Source organism: Bubalus bubalis, chromosome X (assembly GCF_019923935.1).
Source record: "Bubalus bubalis isolate 160015118507 breed Murrah chromosome X, NDDB_SH_1, whole genome shotgun sequence".
Classification (NCBI taxonomy): Eukaryota; Metazoa; Chordata; class Mammalia; order Artiodactyla; family Bovidae; genus Bubalus; species Bubalus bubalis.
The window spans coordinates 96,836,100-96,853,422 of record NC_059181.1 but is presented as its reverse complement, the minus strand read 5'-3'; the positions used below and the strand labels follow the sequence as shown (position 1 = coordinate 96,853,422).

The 17,323-nt window shown below is 40.8% G+C and overlaps 1 protein-coding gene across 1 annotated transcript; it reads right to left on the bottom strand.

The window, feature by feature from the left end:
* Positions 1-468: 468 nt before the first annotated feature.
* LOC102411916 (late histone H2B.L4-like) lies at positions 469-969 on the bottom strand. The gene has a single exon (XM_006073360.3). The coding sequence runs from the start codon at positions 967-969 to the stop codon at positions 469-471; it is 501 nt and encodes a 166-aa protein (XP_006073422.2).
* Positions 970-17,323: the final 16,354 nt, after the last annotated feature.

Genomic DNA, 17,323 nt, shown 5'->3' with positions numbered 1-17,323 from the left:
CTGAGCCACCCGGGAATACCACACTGTTTTTTATCGGTTACTATACCCCAGGGATGGGGAGCCTGGTGGGCTGCCATCTATAGGGTCGCACGGAGTCGGACACGACTGACGCGACTTAGCAGCAGCAGCAGCATACCCCATATAAAAATCTCTGGATGATACCTAAATATAGATGGGAGAATGAAAATGGAAAAGGCCAATGAAACTTGTAGGGAAAGAATTTTGACCATAAAGATCCCTAAAATTACTGAGAAACCATGAATAGAAATAACCATTTAGGAAAGTGACAAGTTGCGAAAAGTACACAATTTTCCATCAAACAAATGACACAACCGACACATATTGAAGCAAAGTTAATGAGGTTTTTAATGTTTTCTTTGGGGTAGAAATGTTTTAAAGAGTAAATGTAGGGCCTAAGGGGAGAACCCTTAAGTCTGGTTTGTGATGGTCAGACAGTCCTGAGGCAGTTCATCTGCAGGTGTGGTATCGGATGAGCGACTTGGTGGCCTCGGTTATGGCATACTTGCAGAGCTCCCCAGGCAACAGAAGACGCACAGCTCTCTCGATGTCTTCATGCGTGATGGTGCGGCGCTTCTTGTAGCGGGCCAGGCGCCCGGCCTCTTCGGCAATCCGCTCAAACATATCTTTCACAAACGAATCCAGGATGTTCACGGAGTCGTGGGAAAGACTCAGGCCTGTATGTATTTGCCTCAGCACCCTAGGGAAATAGGTAGCAAAACTTGAGAAGTTGTCGTTATGGCAGTGCCGGCGACGGCGACGGCGGCCCTTAGCTGTCTTCTGCTTTGCCTTTTTTGGTTCCGCATCATACAGCTCTGGTTTGGAGGTCTCGGCTTTCGCGATCTCCGTTTCAGAGGGCTCAGTTTCGGAGGTGCCAGTTTCTTTGGCGATCACGTCTTCCTCATAGCTGTCAGAAGATGGTTGGGACATGACAGAGCCGCCATTCCTCATAGCTCAGCCCAGAAGAACAGTGAGGGGGTTGAAGGCCGTTGGTCGAATTTATAGGCCCTGCTTTCCCTGACGTCACAGACACTGTCCATATCTGATTGGATGCAAGGCAGGAGGCCTGTTACTATGGCAGCCCATGTCACGTGACACTGGACGTCCCACTTCCCAACTCCTGACGTGCCCCTCCCCCTCGTTTAACCCCCAGTCAGCCAAACTCCCCTGGTGGCTCTGATGGTAAAGTGTCTGTCTACAATGCGGGAGACCTGGGTTTGATCCCTGGGTCGGGAAGATTCCATGGCAAAGGAAATGGCAACCCACTCCAGTACTCTTGCCTAGAAAATCCCATGGACGGAGGAGCCTGGTGTCCATGTGGTTGCAAAGAGTTGGACACGACTGAGCGACTTCACTTTCACTTTCAGCCAAACCAAGTGAAATTCACCTAAGTTGAAAAATGAAATAATCAGTTAGAGCTTCCTGAGAGAGTATGACAGACCTCCATAACTCCAGCTCTTTCAGGCATCAGAGTGACTCAGGTCACTTGGTGTACATTTTACTCCAACACAGACTCTTCTCCAGACTGATCTACAGTACCATGAGCAAAATGTCCTGGCTTCCTCAGCAGAGTGCTCCTGAAAATCATAGGAATTAAATGAACAGCTATTATCTCTAAAATTTATCAAAACCAATGATCAGTATGAAGAGAATGACAAAATCCCATTCTCCAAATACAGAACACAAACAGAAATAGGAATACTTACACATACACACTAAAAATATTTAACATTTTGGAAGTTATAAATTCTTTTCTTAAACATTATTTAGGTCCCCCAAATACCACACATACTGGAATTGATTAATTATTTATAGTGGTTATTTCTCAAAAAATGATCACTCTTATTGCTGAAAAGCCACTAGGGTGAGAGAAAATGAATAAAAAAAGAGAGAAATAAAACACCTAGAAATACACGTACCTAAGGTGGTGAAAGACCTGTACTTAGAAAAAATAAGACCCTGATCAAAGAAAGTGAAGATAATACAAACAGAGGGAAAGGTTTACCTTGTTTATGGATTGGAAAAATTGTTATTGTTAAAATAAACATGCTATCCAAGGCAGTCCACATACTCAATGCAATTGCTATGAACATACCAGGGTATTTCCCACAAAACTAGAACAGATAATTTTAAATTTTGTATGGAAACTGAAAGACCCTGAATTGCCAAAACCATCTTAAGGAAGAAGATCAGAACTGGAGGAATCAGGTTCCTTGACTTTGAACTATATCAGAAAACTACATTAATACAATCAGTATAGTGTTGGCACAAAAACAGATATGTGGAACAGAAGAGAGAGCCCAGAAATAAACCTATGTGCTTATGGTCAATTAATCTATAATAGAAAAAAGACAAGAATATACAGTGGAGAGAAGACAATCTCTTCCATAAGTGGTGCTGGCACAACTGGATAGCTACATGCAATAAAGTAAAATTAGAACATTCTCTAACAGCATATACAAAAATAAACTCAAAATGGACTAAAGACCTAAATATAATACATATATTATGTAGGAAGTCATTTTAAGAAACAGAATCCATTAGATATTTTAATGAGCTGTGTTTCTTTCACATTTGTAAATTCAGAAATTAAATGAACATATCAGTCATTAAAAAAACACATTAAAAATACAAAACAATTGGGTTTTAAAGAGATAACTGGGACCTCAAAGGTCTCTGATACACAAGAAATGTAGGACAGAGAAGGGAAAAGCAGTTTGATGTTGAAGACTGGAAGGGGGAGTAACACTAGTAATTATTCACTTCAGTTGATGATTGAGGAAATAAGAGAGCCTAATGAGCAATCACCTTGCAATGTTGTGGTTCACTGTAAAGGCAAAATAAGGGAAATGGCTTCACGGCTGAGTTAACAATTTGCAAGTCTCAACTCATGGATGATGGTGTTGATAGGATAGGCATACCCCATTCAGAAACCTTTTCAACATTACCATTGTTTCTGGATTCACTTATAAAGAGGACCTCAACACAGCATAAAAGTTAAGTGCAACAAAAAATTCAGGAAAAAAACCTCATTTCACACTCCCTAGAATCAGAAGTTTCTACCCTAACTCATTCAGATGATCTAATGTCATTCTTTTCCAGCCCTTATTCTCTTGTTTTTGAAGTGGAAAACCTTCATGGTTTTCAGCTTAACATCCTAGGGATGGCGAGGGCATTCATCAGAGAAGCTAAAAAGTTCATGTTGACTCCATGTTAGCCAAGGAGGGACTCAAACTGGTAGCCACAGTCATGGAGCCACCCTACAGCGAGGTTATCCTAACTAAACCAATAATGGTCTTCCTGGGGTGTTCGGGTCTGGTGACAGTAGTGTAAGAAGTATGATTATCTATTTTATTGTTCATTTTATAAAACTAATTAAGATCATTTAAATATTATATAAATATTAGAAAATGGCCAAATAGTAAAGAATCCACTTGTAATGCAGGAGACTCAGGTTCAATCCCTGGGTCCGGAAGATCCCCTGGAGGAGGAAATGGAATCCCACTCCAGTGTTCTTGCCTGGAAAATTCCATGGACAGAAGAGCGAGGCAGGTTACAGTCCATGGAGTCACAAAGAGTCAGACACGACTGAGCGACTAATACTTTCAACACTTTCAAGTATTCTAGATCTCCTGTACAAAATGCTAGTGATTGGGTCAATTAAACACATTCATTTATTGTCTCATATTTGTGGAGGCTCTAAGTCCAAATCAAGGTTTTTCATCTGAGTTGGATCTTATGCAAGGTGTGAATGCATAAGGGGCCTCCATTCCTGGCCATTTTCCTTGGCTTGTAAACAGCTGAAATCTCCCTATACCTCCCCACATTTTCTTCCCTATATGTATGTATCTATGTCTGATTTTCCCTTGTTCAGTTCAGTTCATTTCAGTTGCTCAGTCATTTCCGACTCTTTGCGACCCTATGAAACAGCACGCCAGGCCTCCCTGTCCGTCACCAACTCCCAGAGTCCACCCAAACCCATATCCATTGTGTTGGTGATGCCATCCAACCATCTCATCCTCTGTCGTCCCCTTCGCCTCCTGCCCTCAATCTTTCCCAGCATCAGGGTGTTTTCAAGTGAGTCAGCTCTCCGCATCAGGTGGCCAAAGTATTGGAGTTTCAGCTTCAACATCAGTCCCTCCAATGAACACCCAGGACTGATCTCCTTTAGGATGGACTGGATCTCCTTGCAGTCCAAGGGACTCTCAAGAGTCTTCTCCAACACCACAGTTCAAAATCATCAATTCTTTGGCGCTCAGCTTTCTTTATAGTCCAGCTCTCACATCCATACATGACTACTGGAAAAACCATAGCCTTGACTAGACGGACGTTTGTTAGCAAAGCAATGTCTCTGCTTTTTGATATGCTGTCTAGGTTGGTCATAACTTTCCTTCCAAGGAGCAAGCGTCTTTTAATTTCATGGCTGCAGTCACCATCTGCAGTGATTTTGGAGCCCAAGAAAATAAAGTCAGACACTGTTTCCACTGTTTCCCCATCTATATGCCATGAAGTGATGGGACTGGATGCCATAATCTTAGTTTCCTGAATGTTGAGCTTTAAGCCAACTTTTTCACTCTCCTCTTTCACTTTCATCAAGAGGCTCCTCCCTTTTCATATGGATATAACTCATTTGGATTAAGACCTACTCTAATGAACATATTTTAACTTGATTACTTGGTAAATACTCTATCTCCAAATATGATCACATATGAGTGTTTATGGCATAGATACATTAATTTTAGAGGCACAAAATCAACCCATAGGAGATATGCATTTTGCACTACTTGTGGGCATATCTCCTGCTTCTTCCATCTTATTAAGAGAACACTGGTGACCACTTATGAGAAACAAGGTGGCCCCACCACAGTCCTTTTCACAATTCTGTGAATGTTCAGTAATTTCATTTTAGTATTTTATTTCTTCTTCCCTCTGTGAGGGAGAAGATAATCTGTCATTCTCAATTGTTACAGAGTATTCTTTACACCTACAGTTGTAATTATTTCCTATTGTGTAGGATATAAGAGCCCGTAAAGTACACCACTCTCAGCCAAACATTGAGATAAAATCCTGATAATCCACGAAATCAAACATTTCCTGAGCCCTTCAGGAAAGGGACAGGGCTCTACAGGACAGAAAAAACAGAAGACTTTCTTTAAACTGGCAGAACCTCATGAGATAAAGAAAAAGAATTGAGGTCCTCATTTCACGCCAGTCAGAATGGCTGCTACCCAAAAGTCTACAAGCAATAAATGCTGGAGAGGGTGTGGAGAAAAGGGAACCCTCTTACACTGTTGGGAATGCAAACTAGTACAGCCACTATGAAGAACAGTGTGGAGATTCCTTAAAAAACTGGAAATAGAACTGTCATACGACCCAGCAATCCCACTGCTGGGCATACACACTGAGGAAACCAGAATTGAAAGAGACACGTGTACCCCAGTGTTCATCGCAGCACTGTTTATAATAGCCAGGACATGGAAGCAACCTAGATGTCCATCAGCAGATGAATGGATAAGAAAGCATTGGTACATTCACACAATGAAATATTACTCAGACATTAAAAAGAATGCATTTGAATCAGTTCTAATGAGGTGGATGAAACTGGAGCCGATTATACAAAGTGAAGTAAGGCAGAAAGAAAAACACCAATACAGTATACTAACGCATATATATGGAATTTAGAAAGATGGTAATGATAACCCTGTATATGAGACAGTAAAAGAAACACAGATGTATAGAACAGTCTTTTGGATTCTGTGGGAGACGGTGAGGGGTGGGATGGTATGGGAGAATGGCATTGAAACATGTAAATTATCATATGTGAAACAGATCGCCAGTCCAGGTTCAATGCATGATACAGGGTGCTCAGGGATGGTGCACTGGGATGACCCAGAGGCATGGGATGGGGAGGGAGGTGGGAGGGGGGTTCAGGATGGGGAACTCATGTACACCCATGGCGGATTCAAGTCAATGTATGGCAAAACCAATACAATATTGTAAAGTAAAATAAATAAATAAGTAAAACTGAAAAAAAAAAAAGATTAGAATTAAAAAAAAAAAGAAGAATTGAGGTCCTGGGGCAAGATACTAGAGAGCGCCTCCCTTAGTAGTACAGGTATGAAGTGCACAGTACCTATTCCAAAATGGGCAATGAAGGTCTGTATTTTTTGGTCCAATATGGAAGAATTCTGATGGGCTATTATACCTCCAGGGCTCTCTTTGGTCAATGCAGTAAATATTTAGGATAAATGAGTCTCATTGTCAAGAATATTATTTAGTATTTTGTGTAAAATTAGAGAAATCTTATGAGAGAATTTTTTAAAAAGAATATGATTCCCAAGGAGGCCAGGAAAATCTTCCACCAAAGCAGTGTTAAGAAAATATCTCTAGGTGGGACCTTGAGATGATCATAGACAACCTGAATATAATTTTGGAAATGAAAAGCTAATTTCAGAGCCATTGCATTTTTGAAAAGGGAACTCTAGACCCATAGGAAAGAGACAGTATTTCACAGAATTATTTCATTGCTATTTTGCTCATTGTTGTTGCTTTCAATATCCCCGTGTTTACCCATATGACATATGAATATTTTTCCAAGCAATTCTTGTCCATTGCTATTATGTGTGAATTCCTGTAAGAAATCTAACCCACTAGCATATTTTTATTGGGCTAGGTGTGTTTTACATTAGGTGAATCCAATAATCAAATACAGGCATTAGGAAACCAGTTTTACAAGTGCACCATGAAGACAGAAGTGCATGGGCAACTGACACTCGATACCTAGGAAGGAGGGAGGGACAATGGGGTTCAATGTTGAAGATCAAGAGGGGAAATGAGCATATATAGTTGTTCACTTCAGAGGGTGATTGAAGAACTCAGCCACCTAATGAATAATCATGATCTAATGGTGTTGGCTATTGCAAATATAAGTTAGGACAAGAGTTTTCTGCTTAAATAACAAACTATAAGTTTAAACCCTAAGGAGACAGTTCAAATTTTTTTCAACATAATCTGTATGATAGAATTTATTGTAAAACATAAACGAGAGCTAAAACTCGCTCAGTTCAAGCTACTGCAGAAATAACTGCAATATTCCTCTATACAGAGGCATTGTGAAATTCATCAATCTTGACAAGTGAAGATAAGCAGAAATCATATAGCGTGGTAGGCCTGATGCTTGAGCAGGTATTTTGTCATGCACCTGAGGGAAGTTTGTTGTAAGTAGGAGTAATATATAAGGTTACTGTGCTTGTGGAAGTAAATAGCCTGGCTTGTGTAATATATCCGTCTGAAAAATTAGAGTCCTTTACCATATTCTGGTAGGTGAACGGCATTACCCAGAGCCACATGGCCACTGAATTAGAACTGACACCAGGATCCAGGTGATTCCCTGAATCTCACTTCAGTGTCTGATCCATTAGGCATGGTTTTGCCTTTGAGTGATTATGTCAGAGGATAACAGAAACCATGCTTCTTTTGATGAACCTGCTTGATAGGAAATATCTCAATATAAAAGAATAACCTTCAATGATCTCAAATCTTCATTTGGAAATTAATTCAAGTGAAGAATGTTTAATGAAGTATTTCCCTTAACCACACTCCAATATCATGCAAGGACAGCTTCTTATGTTTTTCACTCTCCCTAAATGTTTTCCTCAAACCTGCCCCATTTGACTCTGTGGAAATGCACTTTTCACAATTGAGAAGGATGAATTACGGCTATAATGTCAGATGTTGGAGGACCGAAAAAGAAGAGGACCATGAGGTATATGAGAAAACTCTGTGTCCCTAAGTCAGAAAAAATAGATATTCAGACCAGGTTTGTCTGAGTTCCTTTCACCAAGAAATCTGTACTTACATTCTCCTTGCTGTCTACCTGTGTGTTTCTTTGTCTATATAAATGGCCCTACAAGTGGGAGAGGATGTCTACAATGGTTAGAATTTTCAGTCCACTTTGGTGTGAAAGCTGTGGCATGCAGTATAAGATTCCACTAAATAGTAGGTGCCCCTCTCTTAGTGGTAAGTAAAGAGCAAACCAATCCGAAGACAATCACCATAGTATAGCGAACAAAACACTTATTCCTATGGCCATACCCTGTGTATGGCACCCAAAAACATCTCAAGAAGCTTGTCTTTGATTTCAGTGGCTATTAGATTCAGGAGTATAGCTCATCCCTGAATACTCCTTCCAATGAGAGGTCCTGTTTCCCCCTCCTCTTGAGATGATGAAGCCTGTGATTATTTTGTGCAATGAATAAAATACAGTGGAAATTATATTATACCAATAACAGGGCTAAGTTTTAAGAAGGAATGTCCTTCTGCCTTGCTGTTAGATGACATAGGGCTACCATGGAAAAGGTTAGTCCGTCCTGCTGGACTGCTCCACAAGAAAAGAGGCCCCTTTCAGCACCAGGTATGTGTGTGAAGGTTGTCTGGTTTGCAGTGTAGCTTAGGTATTGGATGATTATCACTGAGTGATCTTAGGATGCTTTGTATTTTTAAGGGATATTTACATTTCACATTTGGAAATTGTGTAAAAAATTTAAAATCTTCCCATTATAAATTGTAATATACAAAGTTATGTTAAACAGTATTTTAAATACTCAGATGTGCTTGAAAGTGGCTCAAATCAATAGACAGCTGACACACACACATAATTCTAAATGATTAATTGACTATACCCATAGTGAAAAACTGGACTTTCTTTTTCATAAGAAAGGAAGGACCAAAGAAAATTCTAATTTTTGTCCTTAGTGGACATGGAACAACAGACTGGTTCCAAATAGGAAAAGGAGTATGTCAAGGCTGTATATTGTCACCCTGCTTATTTAACTTATATCCAAAGTACATCATGAGAAACACTGGGCTGGAAGAAGCACAAGCTGGAATCAAGATTGATGGGAGAAATATCAATAACCTTAGATATGCAGATGATACCACCCTTATGGCAGAAAGTGAAGAGGAACTAAAAAGCCTCTTGATGAAAGTGAAAGAGGAGAGTGAAAAAGTTGGCTTAAAGCTCAACATTCAGAAAACGAAGATCATGGCATCTGGTCCCATCACTTCATGGCAGATAGATGGGGAAACAGTGGAAACAGTGTCAGACTTTATTTTTGGGGGCTCCAAAATCACAGCAGATGGTGATTGCAGCCATGAAATTAAAAAATGCTTACTCCTTGGAAGAAAAGTTATGACCAACCTAGATAGCATATTGAAAAGCAGAGACATTACTTTGCCAACAAAGGTCCATCTAGTCAAGGCTATGGTTTTTCCAGTGGTCATGTATGGATGTGAAAGTTGGACTGTGAAGAAAGCTGAGTGCTGAAGAATTGATGCTTTTGAACTGTGGTGTTGGAAAAGACTCTTGAGAGTTCCTTGGACTGTAAGGACATCCAACCAGTCCATTCTAAAGGAGATCAGTCCCAGGTATTCTTTGGAAGGACTGACACTGAAGCTGAAACTCTAATACTTTGGCCACGTCATGCGAAGAGTTGACTCATTGGAAAAAAATCTGATGCTGGGAGGGATCGGGGGCAGGAGGAGAAGGGGACGACAGAGGATGAGATGGCTGGATGGCATCACTGACTCGATGGATGTGAGTCTGAGTGAACTCTGGGAGTTGGTGATGGACAGGGAGGCCTGGCATCCTGCAATTCATGGGGTCGCAAACAGTTGGACACGACTGAGCTTCTGAACTGAACTGAACTGAAATGATGGATGAGGAATAAAAAGTTGCATAAAGAATTTGTAACCAAAAGAGTGCCTTGATGTAGCTTTGGTATTCTAATTAATACTATCAACATGGCCCAAGTAATTTCTATTTGCAAACTCATGTATATGGCAAATGCAAATCTAATTACGTCTAGAAGAGCTTAGCCCTAATTGAGGCTTCTACAAGTATTCCTACAATTAAAGCCCCCCCTAAACAAATACAACTTCCCCCTCCAAAATGACAGCATCAGTATAAACAATAAACCAAGATGGAAACCTGTAAAGACTTATAATCAGATAGAAAGTACAAAAAATGTACTTAACATATTTAAATAGATGATAAGATACCTAAAACATGAGTAATAAATAGCTAATTATCAAAAGGCAAATAAGCTTTCTAGTACTGAAAATCATAACCACTGGAATAGAAGAGTAAAGGAATTTTAAACAGCTGAGACAAATGGACAGAGAATATATGACCTAGAAGATAGATGAAAGAAATACTACAAAATACTTCATAAAGAGTATAAAAGGATTAAATGGAGGTCAAGAAACATAAGAAGTGGACTAAGAAAAGACATCTCCTTGGCATACCAGAAGTGACAAACATTCCTTGGAAGTTCCTTTACCATAGATCTTTTGTCGTAAGTTTTCACTTTCATCTCAGGTTCAAAGGATTTGTTAACAAAATAAGCCATTTGTTATGTACAAATAAATAATACAAGTATTTATTAGAGAATAATCTAACTTACTTGCAATACACTAACATTAAAAAAAAAAAGAGAGAGAGAAATAGAGCAGTGGATACCAAATTGGATTTTGACTAACATCCAGACTTAAGCAGAGTTGGGAAGTCCGGTGACACAGCACATCTGGAGCTCCGATTGGGAAAAGGTCCCAGGTAGCACTTTAACTCCATGGGTGAGACTTCAAAGATTGCAGTGCCAGCTTCCCTCCTTATAATCCCAGGCTGCAAACTGATTATCGTCATCAATATGTGAGCAAAACTACAGCTCTGGTATTTTGCAAATATTTTCCAGTACTGTTTGCTTTGTTCTACCAATCTTGGAATGTTGCTAAATCCAGGGAGTGGTTGGCCAGACCTCCTGCAGGGACTTAAATTCCAAGATCCTCTTCTTATCTATCTGTTACACAATAGATAATAGATTCTCTTCCACACTCACAGCAGGTGTGGCTGACACCCACAGCAGTAGTCAGGGCAGTGTCCTGGTAGGTCAGAAGCAAGGTCAGAGGCCTATTCTGCTTTGTCTCTGAAGCCTAAACAAGACTTAATATAATTTCCCTAACAATAGTGTCTATTGTTGTAAATATCATGATTTTTCATGTTGTCTCCAATGTCTTTTTTTACAAATTAAGTTCTAAGAATGATGTGGTCTTTCGTGTGCAGGACATTTATGCACTCTCATTGCCCGAGAAAGGGATGGGAAGAAGACAGGTGTGGGCAGAGGAAGAAGTGCATATCTAATGCTGACTCTCCAAAATTATTTTCTGATCCCATACTGAATCTGAAGGTAAAATGAGCCATTAAAGTCACTTCACACTGGCCCAACAGAGTCAGAACTTTATACCACCTCCTTGATCAGTCCTTAGAAGTGGGCTGACTTGAGAAGTTCAATGCAGCTCTGTGCAGCTGAGGTACACCTGAAGTGGCTTATGACTAAGGAACAGCAGTAAGTCTGTCCTTGTTGTGGTGATCTGAGTGGTCCATCTTTGAGTCTACCAAAGACTTATCATGATACTTAGGCTAGGAATGCAACACTATCTGTGTGTTTGCTTACTCTCACTACTTGCTTTCTGCTTCCATTTGTTTTTGAAAGGAGATTTACTGTCATAGTCTTTGGCATGGCTCTGTAGACAATGTGTCTTTTTGTTTGCTAGTATGATCTATATGCTAACTTTGTCTGTAGCTTTACTATGATGTGTCCAGGTGTGCTTCCTGAATCTATGGAAACATAGCCTTCCTAAATTCTGGAAAGTATCAACTGTTTCTCTGTGAATATTATTATTCTAAAATTTAGCCAGGTTACCACTTCTGGCATCCTACAAGATGTACTTAATACCTCCTTAGTATTAAGTCCATTTCTTAAGTCTCTTGCCATCTCTTTAATCTTTTACTTCATGTGTCTTTCTATGACATAGTCTATATAATTTCTTTCATCTATATTCTAAATCAACAATTCTCCATCCAGCTATATATCTTCTGTTGTTTAAAATTTCTGGGAAGAAATTTATAAGAATACAATAATGTTAGGGAACTTCAACACTACACTTACAGCAATAGACAGATAATTTAGATAGAAAATCAATAAGGAGACAGCAGTGGCCTTCAATGACACGTTAGTCCAGTTGGATGGAATAAATATTTATAGAATATTCCATCCAAAAGCAGCAGAATATACATTCTTTTCAAGTGTACATGGAACATTGTCCAGGATAGACCACATGCTATGCCACAAAAAAAACCAAGTCTCAACGAACTTAAGAGAAGAGTAATTGTACCAAGCATTTTCTCTAACCACACTGTATGAAATTAGAAAATAATTACATAAAGAAAATGCAAAAACCACAAACACATGGAGAGAACAGAATATGATAGGAAAAAACCAATGGATCAGTGAAGAAATCAAAGAGGAAGTTAGAAAATATCTGGAGACAAATGAAAATAAACACATCTTTCCAAAACCTATGGGATGCAGCAAAAGCAGTTCTAAGAGGAAAGCTTATAGACATACAGGCCTACCTCAAAAACCAAGGAACATCTCCAATAAAGAACCTAACCTACCATCTAAAGGAATTAGAAAGAGAACAAGCCAAGCCCAAGGTCAGCAGAAGGAAGGAAATAATAAAGATCAAAGAGGAAATCAATAAAATAAATACAGGAGAGAAGCAGTAATTTGAAAGGAGCCTAAGCCAGACCCACCTACTGATCTTGGAGTGTCTCTTGGAGAGGTAGGAGAAATCTGGAGCTCACTCTGGGGACATAGATACTGGTGGAAGCAATTTTGGAAAGCTTTTTCTGCCACATGGACACTGGTGCTGGCAAGTATCATTTTGACATCTTCCCCCTGGCTTATAAGTCTCAGGACCAAGCCTTGCTCCTGACCACAAGCCTATGGGCACCAGGATTGGATGTCTCAGGTCAAGTAACTGGCCAGGCAGAGACACAGGCCCATCCACCAGCATCCAGTGTGCCTTATGATGCCCTGAGACCACAGGTGCCACTGGACACAACCCTGTCCACCAGAGTGCCTAGGATCTGTCCCACACATGAGAGCACAGGCACTAGACCTGGGACACCCAGGAGCTGCAGCCAGAGCTCCAGGACCTAGCTCTGCCCACCATGGAGCTGCTAGTAGCCCTAGAACAGCCTGGGGCTCAGTCCCACCCACCAGCAGGTCAGCACCAGCTCTGAGATACCCTGGACTCCTCAGCCAGCTGTGCCAGGACCCAGGCCCACTCACCAGTGAACCAGCGTTAGGTTTTGGATACACTAGAGCTTGCAGCCAGCTCTATTGGGAAAGGGCTCCATCCAACAGAAGGTGGAATCTAGATCTAGGCTGCTTTTGGATCCTATCCAGCAGCTGCTTGAGTACCTTTGTCTGTGAGGCAGCCCCAAGGGCTTGTCATTGAACAGATGTTGATGTGCCATGGATGAGATGCACACTCAGGGTTGCTGTCCAATCTGGGTTACCAAAATTGTTACCAAACCAAACTCAGGTCTACAAGCCTGCACATAGTTAAGCCAATCTACTGACCCCAGTAGATTTTCTTTTAAATGTTGTAAGAAATAGAAGGTAAAAATTGGAATTGGATAAATTTGAACATATAGGAATAGTAAGTTCAGAATTCAGGGATCTGGAGAAGTAAACTGATATTTTTGTACTATTTTTGGTTTCTCATTTATGTATATTAAATAATTCTGAATATGGGGTATGTTCAAAGAAGTTTGATTGAGGTAATTTTGATTTTTCTTATCAGTTTTTTCACTTTACTTTTTCATCATTTCCCACATAAAAATTCTGGATTACTGTACCCTGGATTACTGTACTGTACTCTTAGAGAGTTAGAGAATAAAAGAGGTATATAAAATGATAATGACCCTAGAAACCACCAGAAAGGCTGAAACAGGAATTATTTCTTCAACTTTCAAATTCAGCTATTTCTGCAAAGTGTGTCAATTAACACTTATGCTTTACAATGAATTCTATAGTATAGACAATGTTGAAAAAATTTGAATGGGGTATGCTTGTCAAATTAATACTATTTTCCTAAGGTTGGAACTTATAGTTTGTTATTTAAGCTGTAAAGCCCTTGCTGTAATTTGAATTTTCAGTAGCTAACAAAGTGGAGAGTGAAAAAGTTGGGTTAAAACTCAACATTCAGAAAATGAAGATCATGGCATCTGGTCCCATCACTTCATGGGGAATAGATGGGGAAACAGTGGAAACAGTGTCAGACTTTATTTTTTTATTTATTATATATATATATATTTTTTTTTTATATTTTATTTTATTTTTTAACTTTACAATATTGTATTAGTTTTGCCATATATCACATGAATCTGCCACAGGTATACACGTGATCCCCATCCTGAACCCTTTTTGGGCTCCAAAATCACTGCAGATGGTAACTGCAGCCATGAAATTAAAAGACGCTTACTCCTTGGAAGGAAAGTTATGACCAACCTAGATAGCATATTGAAAAGCAGAGACGTTACTTTGCCAACAAAGGTCCACCTAGTCAAGGCTATGGTTTTTCCTGTGGTCATGTACGGATGTGAGATTTGGACTATGAAGAAAGCTGAGCGCCGAAGAATTGATGGTTTTGAACTGTGGTGTTGGAGAAGACTCTTGAGAGTCCCTTGGACTGCAAGGAGATCCAACCAGTCCATTCTGAAAGAGATCAGCCCTGGGATTTCTTTGGAAGGAATGATGCTAAAGCTGAAACTCCAGTACTTTGGCCACCTCATGCGAAGAGTTGACTCATTGGAAAAGACCCTGATGCAGGGAGGGATTGGGGGCAGGAGGAGAAGGGGACGACAGAGGATGAGATGGCTGGATGGCATCACTGACTCGATGGACACGAGTCTGAGTGAACTCCGGGAGTTGGTGATGGACAGGGAGGCCTGGCGTGCTGCGATTCATGGGGTCGCAAAGAGTCAGACACGACTGAGTGACTGAACTGAACTGAACACTGTTAGATCATGATTACTCTTTAGGTCTCCGCGTTCCTCAATCACACTCTAAAGTGACTAATTACATAGTCTCATTTCCCCTCCAGGTCTTTAACATCAAACCCCATTTTCCCTCCCTCCTCCCTAGATGTCATGTGTGTCACTCACCCTTGCATTTCTGCTTCATGGCCCATATGGTGCAGTTGTAACACTGGTTTCTTAATGCCTGTATTTGGTTATTGGATTCCCTAAATGGAAAACACACCTAGCACAATAAAAAAAAATATCCTAGTTCATTCACAGGAATTCACACATAGTTTATATTTCTGACCAGCATGCCAGAAAAGTTCTGAAAAATATTTGTATATCATGTGGGCAGACACTGAGATACTGAAGCAGCAACAATGAACACAACAGAAATTATGTCATTTTGTAAAACGCTAGTTTTCTTATGGGTCCACAGTCCTGTTTTGAATCTGTGATGGCTCTGCAGTGAGCTTTTCACTCCCAAAACTATATTCTGCTTGTTTAAGACCATGTCAAGGTCCCATCCAGAAAAATTTAATTGCAGTTGATTTGATGGAAGTTTTTCCTGATATCACTGCGAACCATATCATTTTTTCTAATTCTTTCTTCAGATTTTTTCTAGGGGATGTCCCTGGTGGTCCAGTGGCTGAGACACTGCACTCCCAGGGAGGGGTCCTGGGTTCAATCCTGGATTGGGGAACTAGATCCTGCATGCCACAACTAAGACCTGATGCAGCCAAATGAATGAATATAAAAAATGGTTTTTCTAGTATTCCACAAACATAATAAATAATAACCCTGACAAGGGGACTCATTTATCCTAAATCTGTACTCCAATGATCCTGAGGAGCTCTGGAGTGCATAGCTGTAGGCCTGGGAGTCCTAGATGAAGTATTCACTTGCTGGTGGGAAGAATCATGGCCTGGGGGTGTCCTGAAGCTGGTCTCAGCCCATAGGTAGGTACAGCCAAATTCTAGTCCTCAGCACTGGCTGAGCAGCCCAAGTTATCCTCGGGGTCCTGGGGCAGGCAGCAGACAGCTTTGTTGTGGGATGGGTCCTGATATGGCAGGATGAATGCCTCTGATGGTTCTGGGGCTGGTGTCTCCCCACTGGTGGGTGGTGGTACCACCCTGACAGGTAGAGGTGGGTCCTGGGGTCTCTGGCTGCAGGGTCCATGGGTCACAGAGCTTGTGTTCTTGGCCTGCTTGTGGGGAGGGTGAGGCCCAGGGATTCCCAGGACTAGCACAAACTCATTGATAGATGGAGATGGGTCCTGGGAATGTGGGCTGCATAGCCCTGAGTGTCCTAGAGCTGGTGTTTCAACCTATCAGTAAGCTGGACTAAGGTCCAGAGTATCATGGGATGGTGCCTACCCCTTGATGGGTGAGGTTGGTGCTGCAGCTAGTTCTGGACCACTGGTATGTGGGCCCAGGTCCTGGGGTGGCCAAAGCTGGGTTCCAGGGTAACTTCAGGCTTCAGGGATCTCAAGGTGGGTCTGTATCTCTGCTTGGGTTTTTGCTTGGCCTAAGGAATCCCAGTACTGGTGCTGATAGGCGTGTTGGTCAGGTCTGGGTTATAGTACGAAGAAGCTAGAAGGAGGATTACAAAATGGCACTCTAGCACCAGGGTCCACGTGGTAGAACCAGCTCCCCCAAATATTTGCCACCTATGTCTATATCCCCATGATGAGCTCCAGTTGCCTTCTACCTCTCCAGGAGGTTCTCCAAGATCTGCAGATGGGTTTAACCCAGGCTTCTTTCAAATTGCTGCTTCTGTCCTAGGTTCCCAAGCTTGTTAAGATTTTCTGTGCACCTTGTAAGGGTAGAGTCTCTATTTCCCACAGCCCTCTGGCTCTCCTGAAAGTAAGCCTCACTGACCTACAAAGCCAAGCATTCTGGGGGCTCATCTTCCTGGTACAGGGCCCCCAGTTTGGAAAGACTTATGTGGGGCTTGGATCACTTATTCCTTGAGGAAAACTTCTTCAATTGTTGTTATACTCCCCTTATTAGGTTTCCCACCTTAGAGTATGGGTTGACCATGTCTCCCCCTTCTTAATCATGTACCAAGTTTAATACTGTTTTCTTCATAATACTTAGATTCTAAAAATACTCCAAAGGCTAGAACTGGTGAACACCTATGGGTGGAAAATATATATTCACCTAATTCTCTAAGAAACCTCCTTAGGGACAGAAAACGTAAATAAAATGTGAAATAATTTAAAAACACAATCTTTTCAATAATCTTTGGTAATACATGCAAAAATATTTATACACATAAGAATGTAAAATCATATAGAAATGAGCCAAACAAATTATAGAAATTGATCCAACAAGGACTTAAACAACAACTCAAGAAATGGAGGTCATCAATGAG

Excerpts from the sequence above, each read along its gene's own strand:
- LOC102411916 (XM_006073360.3), bottom strand. The coding sequence starts at position 969 with ATGAGGAATGGCGGCTCTGTCATGTCCCAACCATCTTCTGACAGCTAT.